Here is a 13763-nt window from a genome sequence, read left to right as displayed (position 1 = left end):
TATAGTGCGGGAACCGAATTTTAAAGGCCTTTGCAAACAGTTTGGATCCAGATGATCGCCACAGAACGTGGCGTCTCATCTGGATCCAAACTGTTGGCTATTCTGATAGTATTCTTTGAAAAAAATCGAAGAAAATGCTAATGTTAGAAATTCAGCAGACGACATTTAAGCAGACGACAAATTTCCCAGCATGCAAAGGGTTAACCGACCACCTTGACATGACTGACAAACTGTTGACAACTGCAAAAACTTAACCATTTCCCACTCAGAAGCAAAGTAAAATTGCCTATATGCAACCAGCATAAACCCAAACAGCTTGTGAGTAACCCGCAGTCTGTTCAGATTTTATGCTGTTTGCTACTCATCAGTATCTTAATTTCAGTGTTTGATATGAAGGCCTAACAAACTTGAATCTAGAAAGAAAGGTCTTGTTTTAAATTTGATTTTCTAAGGGACTACAAACTTGTTAATATCTGAGTGGTTAAGAATCAAATTAACAGTCTTGTCATCTACAGGATAGTAACAGTAGGGTTTCCAGCGCGAATACCCAGCGACTGCAATCTGGACCATCTGGTGGCCCAGTCATCTTGTACACTGGACACTGTTGTGTTGTCCACATCGTCAGCCAATCATGTTGGGGAGTTGGAGCCACGGATCCAAGTTGGACCGGCTGTGCTGATAGAGATGCTCAGTTCCCTGTACTTCATCATGTGAGTGTACCATGCATCATCAAAATTGTTGTATTGTTTTGTGTTATTTTGTATTGTGAATTTTCTTTTAAAGGGGCCTTTTCACAGATTTTGGCATGTTTTGAAGTTTGTCATTAAATGCTTTATATTGATTAATGTAAACATAAAATTTTTAAATCTCCAGTAAAAAATCAAAATTAAATTTAAAAAAGGAAAAAAAGTAGCTTGCAGCAGGGCTCGAACCAGTGACCTCCAGTATCCTGAAGTAAAAATGCATAAGCCAACAGAGCTATCATGCCAAGCATACATAAGATGCGTATTTTATACGTTATATAAGCAATCTTCGTAGTTTCATTAATTTAAACGACAACAACAGAACTCTCCAAATCATTCAATCATTTCGCGTTGCAACGCTTAATAATTTTTAGGTTTTTAAATTGTCAAAAAATGCATAATTATAATGGCTATATTAGTCCATGGCAAATGTTCCGTAATACTGTTTCCTCACTCATAACTAAACCGAAAATTTGCGAATCTGAAACAACTTTTTTCAATTTTGTCAATTAACCAAACCGTGAAAAGATCCCTTTAAGGCATAAATTGGTTTATATTTAGATTGTAAATAATGTTTGATTATAGTTATAGTATGATTGTTATAATATAATGCTTTTGTAACCTTTGCTGATGCTTATAGAAATGATTAATAATATGCAATTAATGATGTATACATTTGCTACATTTAGTCAAAGGCTCTCTGCCTCTATTGAAGGTTCATTGATAAGGCATGGGCATGCATACAATCATTTGCAGGCTTCTTATTGCAGGCTTACAAATCATATTGCAGGGTTTCTGCTTATTGCAGGTTAGAGTGTAAATTATTGTGTTTGGTGTATTGGATGTGTAATTGTCAGGTTTACTAGTAGTATTGCAGGTTCAATGGTCAGTTATTGCAGGCTTACCGTAATTACTCTATGTTTTCGGACACTATTAGTTTTTGGACACCCCTATTTTTAACAAAAATAATTATTTTGTGTGACTCTTAATTTTTCGGATACACGAGTTTTGTCCATAATAAATGTGTCTAAGTTTTCGGACACTATATTTTACATCGCTATTTTACCAAATTTTGGTCCTGTTTTCGATATCTAATGACACTTCGATCATGGGGTTTTACAACCAGATTAACATCATAAAACATGGCAGGTGCATGCCTGAGGGCAACGGACCATTACATTTGCGTTATTATTCTCCGCCATAGGCGGAGGTATATTGATTTGGCGTTGTCCGTCTGTCCGTCCGGCACTTTTGTGTCCGGAGCCATATCTTGGAAGTGCTTTGGCGGATTTCAATGAAACTTGGTATGAGTATATATTTGGATAAGAGGATGATGCACGCCTATTGGCATTGTACACCATCTGTTAATAACAGAGTTATGGCCCTTTGTATCTTGGAAAAATGCTTTTTTATGTCCGGAGCCATATCTTGGAAGTGATTTGGCGGATTTCAATGAAACTTGGTATGAGTATATATATATGGATAAGAGGATGATGCACGCCAAATGGCATTGTACACCGTCTGTTAATTACAGAGTTATGGCCCTTTGTATCTTGGAAAAATGCTTTTTTGTGTCCGGAGCAATATCTTGGAAGTGCTTTGGCGGATTTCATTGAAACTTGGTATGAAAATATATATTGATAAGAGGATGATGCATGCCAAATGGCATTGTACACCATTGGATGATAAAGGAGTTATGGCCCTTTGTATCTTGATGCTTTTTTGAGTGTCAAATATAACACTTTTGTGTCCAGAAGCATATAGGCGGGGGATATTTATTCAACGAATTTGCTTGTTGTGTAAATAACCTTGTGAACCGGTATAAAACAATGGTTTCCCCCGCCCCCGATAGCATAAGCGTTATGACCACCAGGGGTGGTGCCAATTAACAGTTCAATTAACTACCGCAATGGTACTACCGCTTCTCAGTAAAATAACTGTGACAAATACTCAACACTTCAAAGTGTTATGCACCCTATTGCAAGTTTTACGAACAATGGAAGGTGTTAGACAACAACTATCGGAAATGAACAAACAAATAATTCATAGTATGCTTTTTTTATAAACATTTTTAATTTCAGGTTCATACTAGCGAGTATCGGTACATCACATGCTCATCTTTGAACTCGTTGGTCAAAGTACAACCTTGTAGTAACTTTCTGTCAGATAAATTAAGCATTTAAAATTATTTAAAATGCAATGCAAACATATATAACTGTAATTTATACTATACGGCATGGTATTTTACAAGCGCGTGCTATTACCAATAGTCGTTGATACAACTGACGCTATTTTCAGACTCTTAAATTTTCGACTCTAAGTTTTCGGACACCTGTATTTTGTGAATATTTTTTGTATTTAAGTTTTTGGACACGATTTTTTTTTTTTTTAAGTGTCCGAAAACATAGAAATTACGGTACTTACAATATTGCAGGTTCAGTGGTTATTTATTGCAAGTTTGCTTACAATATTGCAGGTTCAATAGCAAAAAAGCTGCTGGCATGCATACAATCAGTGGTAGATAACGTATTGCTAAATAATATTTACTAGTCGTATTGCAGGTTCATGGTTCAGAAAGGGGCAGACATGCAAGCAGTGCTGGATTCTGTCTCTATTCCTGGTTCAATCGTCAAAAAGGTGCAGGAATACAGTCAGCAGAGGATGTCCTATTGCATGCTTAGTCACATTATTGCAGGTTGTGCCTCTATTGCAGGTTCAATGGTCAGACTGGGCCAGGCATACAGGCAGTGGTGGACATTCACAATAGAGCAGAGTATGAGCTCTACTCTGATGTTTTACTGGTATGTGTTAAGTTTAAACCTATTTATTTAAGCTCAATTACAACTTAAAGCTTATTTGAAACGCTCTTGAGTCAGTTTTCTGTGACTAGAACCAGTACTTGGTGTCTATGGGGGAGATCTAAATAACGCTCCCATATTGGGGATCAAACCAGTGACCTCCCAATCGCTAGGCAGGCACCCTATCCACCACGCCATGGCGATCTCTGGTATGTGCTGGTGTGGGTGTTGACAGACTGATGCAGTCGTTTTAATCAAATAGCAAAGTTCTCATAATATGTTTCCTTGCATCTACATGTACTTATTCAATAGCATGCTTGTCCATTTGATCCTGCAACATGAAAACTATCCTGGAAATGTTAAACCCTTTCCCCTATAAGAAGCAAAGTGAAAATGGCTATGTGCAAACAGCATAAAACCAGATCAGCCTGCGAGTAACTCACAGTCTGTTCAGGTTTTATGCTGTTTGCTGCTCATCAGTATCTAAGAATCTGAAATGAAGCCTTTAGAATTTGAATTTAGTAAGAAAGGTATTTAATTAAATTTAGCTTTCTATGGGACTACAAATGCGCCAAAAAAACAAATCTACGTGGTAAAGGTTTAAATGTGATATGAACACAATAAGTTAACCTTTACCGTTCATATATGGTTTCATGAGCATTTTTTTTAAGGATTTAAAGTTTAAGTTTGGGTTAATTATTCTCACCACTTTTGGTATGCGTACAAACTTTGATGTCAGGTTAACAAAAATTCATCCATTTCAAATAACAACCAACTTTGTTTTGGTTCTTTCATTCAACTATTTTGGTTATCAGGGTCTCTAATTACAAATAAGCCGTGCCCTGTGAAAAAGGGGTTTAATGCATGTGCGTAAAGTGTCGTCACAGAGGACATCACTTTCCCCTAAACTTGATTTTTGCTTATTAGAGACTCTTTAAACATAAAATATCATAAAGCGGAAAGTGTCATCCTTGATCAGCCTGTGTGGACTGCACAGGCCAATCTGGGATGACACTTGACGCACATGCATTAAACCCCTTTTTCACAGAGCACGACACAAATATTTCCTTTAGAAACATTATGAATGACGTGTATTAAGCCATCATGCGACTGATATAAGTTAAATTAAGTTGAAAGTTGATATCATTCTAGTATATTTAATCAAAATTATTATCTGTGTAACAAATCTCATCAATCTTTTGTAAACATATGACCTTCAGCCTCCATTTGAGAGTAGGCATTTTCAGAGACATGTCACATTTACAAAAGTAAGGGTATTACTCAGTTTTGCTGTGTGAATGTTAAGGCTTGACTTATGTTTCATGAACTGGCAGATTATAGATCTTTGTAAATATTTATTAAAAAAAGGACAAGTTGTGTTTTGTCCAAGAGATCTTGGCAGACAAAGGGCGTTTTTTTCCTGCAAAGTGAGAGGTTGTGAGGCGTGAGTAAAAGAACTGTGAAAATGTTAACATAGAAATTCAAATGCAAAGGCTATGGAAGGAGATTTTGGGAGGTTGTTTCCCAGACATAACTCGAGATGTATGTGGGTGTCCCATGAGCATGTAATTGGATTGAAACAGTCCTGCTAACTTGATTAGCCTGAGGGTTTGGATATTTACAACTCCCCATCTGAAATATGACATCTGCTGCAATGGAGAGGTTTTCAGCGCTACCAGAGATGATTATTCCTGGCTTTTGATACAGTGTTTTGTTGTTTGTATTGTTTGGTTAGCTCACCTGAGCACAGCTCTTTTTGTCTGTCGTTAGTAAGGCGTTGTCTGTCACCAATATTTACCTTGTAAACACATTAGAGGCCAGAACAGCCTGTGAGTAACTCGCAGTCTGTTCAGGTTTTATGCTGTTTGCTGCACATCAGTATCTAAGGGTTGGAAAATGAAGCCTTTAAAATTTGAAACATGTTCCAGGTATTTAATGCAATCGGGAATTTGCTGGGGAGAACCTGTCAGCATTTCCACAATGTACATATATTATCATGTTCCAGGTTACTAATGCAATCGGGAATTCGCTGCGTGAAAACCCATCAGGTCAGCACGATGACAGCTCCATCGGACTCAGTCTGGCCTTGCCAACATCATCATCCAACTACACGCTGTCCAAGTCGGCCATCACGAATGCCTCTTTTAGAACTAAGAAATTACCCGGTAATTGATAGAATCGTCATTTTAGGAAAACAAGGGCCTATCTCTGATGTAAAAAAACTAAAAGATTAACCATTTGCCTGAATTTCTCGAAGATTTTTAAGTCTGTTTTTAGAAAATCTGTCTAAAGCTGCTTTTTATTTATATTACTATTTTAAAATTTTCAGGTCTTGTGCAAAATGAGAATATATAGTGTTCACTTTATGCGTAGATTCCTCATGTGCAGGGGATGGGTGTGGTAACAGTGGAGGTTGTTGTTACTAAAAATAGAACATGGGATAAGTGTGGTCACGGTGGAAATCGTTGTTACTAATTATAGAACATGGGATAGGTGTGGTCAAGGTGAGGGATAGGTGTAGTCAAAGTAAAGGTCATTGTTACTAAATATAGAATATGGGATAGGTGTGGTCAAGGTGAAGGTCATTGTTACTTAATATAGAACATGGGATAGGTGTGGTCAAGGTCATTGTTACTAAGTATAGAAAAATGATCTCAGCTGAACATATTGAGAAGGAATTCAGCTGTTGTGATAAAAGCAAAGATACATTTTACAATACTTAACCCTTCCCAACTCAGAAGAAAAGTGAAAATGGCTATGTGAGTAACTCGCAGGCTGATCTGGTTTTATGCTTTTTGCACATAGCCATTTTCACTTTGCTTCTTATGGGGGAAAGGACTACAAATGTGTAAAAATACGTATCTAAGTGGTAAATGGGTTAAATACGTATCTAAGTGGTAAAGGGTTAAATAAGTTTCTAAGTGGTAAAGGTTTAAATAAGTTTCTAAGTGGTAAAGAGTTAAAAAAATTGAATTGGAGGCACATTAAGGCAATGTCACTTTAACCCTTTACCCCTTAAGAAGCACAGTGAAAATGGCTTTTGCAACCAGCATAAAACCAGAACAGCCTGCGAGTTACCCGCAGTTTGTTCAGGTTTTATGCTGTTTGCTGCTCATCAGTGTCAAAGGGTAGGAAATGAAGCCTTAAAAACTTGAATTTAGTAAGAAAGGTCTTTTATCAAATTTCACTTTCTAAGGGACTACAAATGTGTAAAAAATACGTATCTTAGTGGTAAATGGGTTAAATACTTATCTAAGTGGTAAAGGGTTAAATACTTATCTAAGTGGTAAAGGGTTAAATAAGTTTCTAAGTTGTAAAGGGTTAAATAAGTTTCTAAGTGGTAAAGAGTTAAATTTGTTTGAATTGGAGGCACATTTAGGCAATGTCACTGTAAGTAAATGAAGAAAACTTTTTTCTGCTGAAAATCATGACTCATCTGTCTTGTAGGATGTTTTTCAAACTAAACAGATACTAAATTACTTGATAGCTAAAATAACAGAACATCTATTGTTAATTTGTTATTGTATTATATTTCGACAAGGTATTTACAAAACAAGGCTATTATTTAACAGATTCAGCATCTTTATGAAAATACTTTTGAGTTAGGTGTTTATAATAAAATAGCCTTGCAATTAATGTCTAATATTTCTAATAGGAAGGTTATTATTTTAATTTATTTGATTTTAAAATTGCTTGTTCTTCGGTAATAATACAAAAAGGAAGATTTAATTTCTCCGTTAATAATGCTGCTTCTTGAGAATTTTAAAATTGCTTTGTTTGAATTTAAGTGCATAAAACATAAAATTAAAAAATATAAAAATGTAAAATGTCCCCAGGCTTTAATGATTCAGTTACGAAAGATGATTATAAAATACATTGTCAAAGACTTGTCATCTCTTTTATAACCATCATTTGTTCTAATTGATCCAATTTATTGGAGGGTATAATTAGTTTTATAGCTAGTAATAAAAGGGGAAAATTGGAACATGAAAGCTGCGTTATTGGAAATTGCTGAAATTCAATCTCATAAATCGTAATGTTCATCCACTGTAAGGAAGATTTAATTGAGTTTCTGCAAGTTTTCTTTGAAATAATTACTAAAATTTGATAATTTTTTTTTATTTTTTTTTATACATAAAAATGTTAAAACAAAACAAATGCAATGATTGACTAAAATGAAAGCCATAAATACAAATGACAAAAAACTATCGATGTATTGTGTTTCTGATTCAAATAAGCAATTTAATTAATAAATGTAATTTAAAATATTTTGAATTTTTTTGCATGACTCAGAGAATTGTTAAGACGCTCAATTTCTTAAAAATAATTTCTCAGCCACACAACTACTTTCAGTAGGAATAAGAAATAAAAACTTCATGATTATAGTCAATTAAATCGAAGAAGTGAAAAGGAAGGTATTTGGTACAAATTTGTCTTATCAAAAGGACAAATAAGTTTGCCAGCCATATTCTAAATAACCTTCTTCAGTGTGTTTATCATTTGATCCTAAATGCCTAACAAATTGTTAATCCTAACATTAACCCTTTGCATGCTGGAAAATTTGTTGTCTGCTAAAATGTCATCTGCTGAATTTCTAAAATTAGCATTTTCTTCGATTTTTTTCAAAGAATACTATCAGAATAGCAAACAGTTTGGATCCTGATGAGACGCCATGTGGAGAAAAAGGAGAAATATCTCATAATTAGCAATTTCTCCTTTAAAGGGTCTATGATATATAAAACAGAAAATCTATATTGCTTATATAATTTAAGAAAACTGACTTTACAAACTGCAACAGGAATGAGTTAGTTAAAAATTCCTGTATGATATCTTTTTGTTGCAGACGACATTCCAATGCAGCCAGATGAGGCTGGCAAGTTGCCAACAATTGTAGAGGACGAATCCCCCATAAAGCCAACAAAGCCTGTGAAACAGAAGCCAGCAAAGAAGGAAAAGTCGATGGAGAAGTTACGAGCCAAGGAGCTTAGAAACGCTTCCAATGCAAATAATTCCAGTATTAGCAATGGGGATTCTTCTATCGATAGCGTAAATGTCAGCATTGTGAAAGGCCAGCATAGGAGCGGGGTAGATACAATAGAACTCATGCCACTCGCAAAAACGAAGGACGCATCTGATGCCTCTTCTTCGCCCTTTACCGGGAAACATTCCTCTGGGGTGGCGGTCAAGTCAACGCCATCTTTGAAAACAAGTGCTGTGAATAAGGATGGTAAAAGTGCCAAGATGGGTGCAGAGTCGATGCCCTCTGCGAAAACTAGCATTGTAAATAAGGATGTCAAGAATACTAAGATGGCGGTCGGACATTCGAGGAACCTCTCTGGAGGTTCTGTTGGCTCAGAAAACTTTAGCACTGACCTTTGACCTCATGAATAGTTATACACATGTACCATTGATTTTGTGTCAAGGTATTTAAGGTATTTGACCTAGTGTTAGGCCATAAGTTAGTTTCTTTATTTAGATTTGGGCATCCTTTCAGGACCTTTTTATGCCCCTGAAGGAGGGCATATAGTGATCGCACTGTCCGTCTGTCCTTCCGTCACGCTTTTGCGTTAAGGTTTCGAAAAATGCTCATAACTTCTATGCCGCTTCAGATGTAACCTTCATATTTGGTATGCATGTGTATATGGAAAAGGCCTTTCCATACGCTTACAAAATTTGAGCCCTCTGACCTTGACCTTGAACTTAGCGTCCGCGTTTAGGTTTAGAAATCTGCGTTTAGGTTTCAAAAAGTGTTTTTCGGGGCATATGTCTTCTGATGGAGACAGCTCTTGTTTCAGGACCTTTTGTCAATTGTGTAAGCTCATTGCTTTGTTTCTTGATTTCAATATGGACATCCTTTCCTAAACTTACGAATAAAGAATAGCCTAGGACTCGTGAACAAACACGTGTTTGTTTGAGAAATATTGTGAGAGTACTAGGATTTTGAAATTAATTTTTATCAAATTAACTCTATATACAGATATTTAAACTTGTTTCAAAATATTTCGATATATTCATCAATATCTGTTTCATGCACATGTGCTATACATAGAAATCAATTAAGAGAGGCATATTAACCCTTCCCCACTCAGAAGCGAAGTGAAAATGGCTGTGTGCAAACAGCATAAAACCAGAACAGCCTGCAAGTTACTCACAGTCTGTTCAGGTTTTATGCTGTTTGCTGCTCATCAGTATATAAGGGTTTGAAATGTGCCTTTAAAACATGAAACTATTGAAAAAAGAAAGGTTAATAAAATTTAAGTTTCTAAGGGACTACAAATACGTATCTAAGTGGTAAAGGGTTAAGTAAGATGGCCTTCGTCTGCCCACAGACAGCTTAGAACATTGCAAAAATATAAAGCCAATACCCATTACAGTCAACACGGAATACATTTTTGAATTACCATTATGCAATGAACTTGTTAGACTTAATCTTCAGTTATGGTATTTAGGTCTAATGGGATGCTTTTATGATAAAGATAGAAATCGAGTTTTGGTTGTAAAAGAGAATTATTTATTTTGCTGTACAGTGTTGTTTATTGTTGGACTGTTCTACAAATGTGATTGTATGCATGAACAAAATGATTTAGTGCTAACGATAAAAGGTATTATATGGATTTATCATACCTCGCTGTTATATTATTTTAAGCCTTGCTTGATATATTACAAAAAGATCAGGCAGTAACCTGTTATTCTCTATATATCATATAAACTGAACATTAGCAATTCAATAATAATGCAAATATTATCTGCAAATGTTTAAGTTGACATAAACATTTAGCTTGCTTTACATATCTATCTGGCATGTCTTATATACTAATGTTATGTTTATGTAAGTCACGTTTTTATGCCCCCGAAGGAGGGCATATAGTGATCGCACTGTCCGTCTGTGCGTTTAGGTTTCGAAAAATGCTCATAATTTCTTTGTCGCTTCAGATGTAACCTTCATTTTGGTATGCATGTGTATATGGACAAGGCTTTTCCATGCGCACACAAATTTTGAACCCTGTGACCTTGACCTTGAACTTAAATCGGCGTTTAGGTTTCGAAATCTGCGTTTAGGTTTTGAAAAATGCTCATAACTTCTATCAAAGTGTTTTTCAGGGGCATATGTCATCCTATGTAGACAGCTCTTTTTGTCAATTTGTTTTATATTCCCACAACCCCCACACCTGTATAAAAAGTAAATGGGGGTGTACTGAAATCACAATTGAAGTCTGTCCGTCTTTCTGTAGGGACACAATTGTCTTGAACGTGTTCTCCCACACTGTATAAATTCTATATCAAACTTGCATGCTCTGTTCCTTATGATATGAAGCTGTTCATGTACTATTTAGTATCATCCTACTTTAACAAGTATAACAGTAATGCCCCATTTTCAACTTTGAGGTTCTTAATCATCTTGCTACATATTACAACATGTGATGTTGGGAGATATTATTTGTTTCTATTGTGACAAACTATAGGTTTACATCTTAAATATTATTTGTATTCTTTTGTTGTAATAAGTCCATTGTTGTCATGCAATGTTTGCAGTTAGTTTTTATGCAAAAACATAATAAATTATAAATAAAAAAAATGCATTGTGTTTGTGTTCTTATTTAAAAAAACAAGGTTTCATGCCAATGTACTGTCTGTTTATGACATATAGACTTTGTTTTTTGTTTGTTGGTGTGTTTATCACATTTCCTGGATTATCTAGTTGACAAGCGCTTAGTCCACATATGAGTAGTGTTTTGAGAAAACTGGGCTTAATGCATGTGCATACAGTGTCGTCCCAGATTAGCCTGTGCAGTCCACACAGGCTAATCAGGGATGACACTTTCCGCTTTTATGGTAATTTTGGTTCAAAGAAAGTCCCTCCTTACTGAAAATCAAGTTTAGGCGGAAAGTGTCGTCTCTGATTAGCCTGTGCGGACTGAACAGGCTAATCTGGGACGACACTTTACGCACATGCATTAAGCCCAGTTTTCTCAGAATGCGGCTCATATTATACATGTACCAGTAACTGACAACTGCCCAGTGTGAATCAACGGTAAGGAGAGAGTGGCCATACTAAGGATTTGATGAGCAGACATGTTAAGTACCCAGTAGATAATAATAGAATGTTCAAACTGATATATTGTATATTTACTTCAAAACGCATGCCATGTATTTGATAGGTCTTTGGTATTGCTTAAGTTATACTGAAATAACAGCAGACTTATGCCACCAAATACATACCACATGATTTTAAGAGAATTGAAATACACTTGGTAAACCAGGGTCCTATACAAACACCCCTGGGTAAACTGAGCAGTAGAACATATTAACTCCATATCAACACACGCCTTTACAGCTCTCTATCACCACACAGGCAAAATATTTAAAGACTGGATTTGTACTATGTTTATTTCATACATTCAACTAATTACAATTGTACATACATGTAATTGCAAATAATAACCTGCAAGCATATTATATTAAATAACAAATGCTTCAAAAAACAAACTGATGTGCATTGTATAAACATTTTTAACAGGTTTATAAAATAAAAATATATATTGTTCATTTAACTTGCGTTACAACAAAAGTAATTCAACTATTGAAAAGAAAATGCTCATTAAAAAGAAAAAATACTTGCTTTTTAATGCCATAGCAAACTTGCAAGACATCAAGGGATAAAAAATCAGATTGATTTGTGAGCATAACTAGATGGGTTTAACACATTCCTGGAAATGAACAACTACAAGCAAAAATTAGTTTCTTTCATTAGGTACATTCATAGCCCATTTGCTTACTCCTTTAATGACATAAACCTTTTTTATTTTAATTTTTTGGTTGGCTTGATAAAAGTTCATATAGAAAATCTTCAAACTCAAAATTGTAAAAAGATGCATTACACTATATCTTTATATTTTTGAAGAATTCAAGGAAGCAACATTAATTTTAACAAATAATTACCTTATAGAAATTTGCATAACAATTACGTAGCATCTATCTATGAAAATTATGAAAATTAATCAAAATGCAACTATGATTTGATTGTTCAATGCTTAACCTAATTTTATGTTTGGTCTGTGTTTTACACCTTTCAAGTCTAGTAATGTTGATGTTAAGCATCAAGGAGCTATTGAATTATTCAGAAATATGAGAATCCATATCCAAATAAACTGTGCAAGTCCTTTAATGCAAGCCTTTACACAAACAAGAGGTGTCTTTGTGAAACACAATGCCCCCTACTGTGCTTTGAAGCCATATATTTGACCTTGAAGGCTGACTTTGACCTTTCACCACTCAAAATGTTCAGCTCCATGAGATACACATGCATGCCAAATATCAAGTTGCTATCTTCAATATTGAAAAAGTTATGACCAAGGTGAAAGTTTTGGGACAGAATAACAGACAGGCCAAAAACAATATACCCCCCATCATTCGATCCGGGGGCATAAAAAGATAACATCTTTCTAACAACGAAAGATATCCCGTTACACTGGACGTGTTTTTGATAAGTATGGCACACAAAATGATAACATTTGTAAATGACACAAATTTTAAACTTTTCATTGCAACTCTACTTCAACAAATAATAAATACTATAAATTAGATATGGCAAAACAAAATGATAAAGAATTGTTTATGATAACAGAAATCACATATATAGCGCAGGTAATGAAATGCAAAACAGTTAACTATATGCCAAAAAACTGTCATTTGTCATTTTCTTTTCCATTGCGGCCATAAAACTCTAATCAAATTTTGTTTTTGTTTTTTCCATTGCTGCCATTTGACTGCCCATCCTGTGTCTTCTTTGACTCTGCGGTCTTTGTCCCATATACAACTGCAGTTAAAGTCGGCCCAACCCACGCTGCGGCTCCTCCTATGGCCGACAATGAGGAGGAGGCTGCATTCTGTAAAGCACCTGGGACCTTAGAAGAAGCACCCACTATTGCAGCCATTGAATAAGAGGCAGCTGCATGCGTTTTGGACGCAGCCCCATATAAAGCAGCGGTGACCCCAGCAGAGCCAAGCCCCTTGGTCTGTGACGCGGCCTGTTCGGTAGCTTTGACCTCTGTCGAGACGGGCCCCGTTGTTTGTGGCCTGGACACAAAAGACTGTACAGCAGCAGTGGCCAATGCTGAAGTGCCCCCTATGGCAGCCAATAAGGAGTAAGCAATCCCTGTAGCACCTGCTGACTGCAGCATCGCTATTGTACCTGTGTGCACAACAAAATCATTAACCCTTT

General features: G+C 35.7%; 2 protein-coding genes across 9 annotated transcripts in view; one reads left to right on the top strand and one right to left on the bottom strand.

Annotated features, from left to right (window-relative positions):
- Window positions 1-11068, top strand: part of LOC127848594 (protein FAM126B-like) — an 81340-nt gene extending 70272 nt beyond the window's left edge. For all 6 annotated transcript variants that reach the window (XM_052381140.1, XM_052381141.1, XM_052381142.1 and 3 more), the window contains 4 exons: window positions 516-710; window positions 3457-3544; window positions 5547-5706; window positions 8385-11068. In XM_052381140.1, coding sequence (XP_052237100.1) covers window positions 516-710; window positions 3457-3544; window positions 5547-5706; window positions 8385-8920 — 979 coding nt within the window. In that variant the 3' untranslated portion in view covers window positions 8921-11068. The remainder of the gene's footprint in view (window positions 1-515; window positions 711-3456; window positions 3545-5546; window positions 5707-8384) is intronic.
- An 843-nt stretch (window positions 11069-11911) lies between these two features.
- LOC127848596 (interferon alpha-inducible protein 27-like protein 2B) overlaps window positions 11912-13763 on the bottom strand; it is a 43745-nt gene continuing 41893 nt past the window's right edge. For all 3 annotated transcript variants that reach the window (XM_052381146.1, XM_052381148.1, XM_052381147.1), the window contains exon 3: window positions 11912-13733. In XM_052381146.1, the coding sequence (XP_052237106.1) occupies window positions 13270-13733 (464 nt within the window). In that variant the 3' untranslated portion in view covers window positions 11912-13269. The remainder of the gene's footprint in view (window positions 13734-13763) is intronic.

This window comes from Dreissena polymorpha, chromosome 10 (assembly GCF_020536995.1).
Source record: "Dreissena polymorpha isolate Duluth1 chromosome 10, UMN_Dpol_1.0, whole genome shotgun sequence".
NCBI lineage: Eukaryota > Metazoa > Mollusca > Bivalvia > Myida > Dreissenidae > Dreissena > Dreissena polymorpha.
Note: the sequence above shows the minus strand (reverse complement) of the source record. Positions and strands in the feature narration are given on the sequence as shown.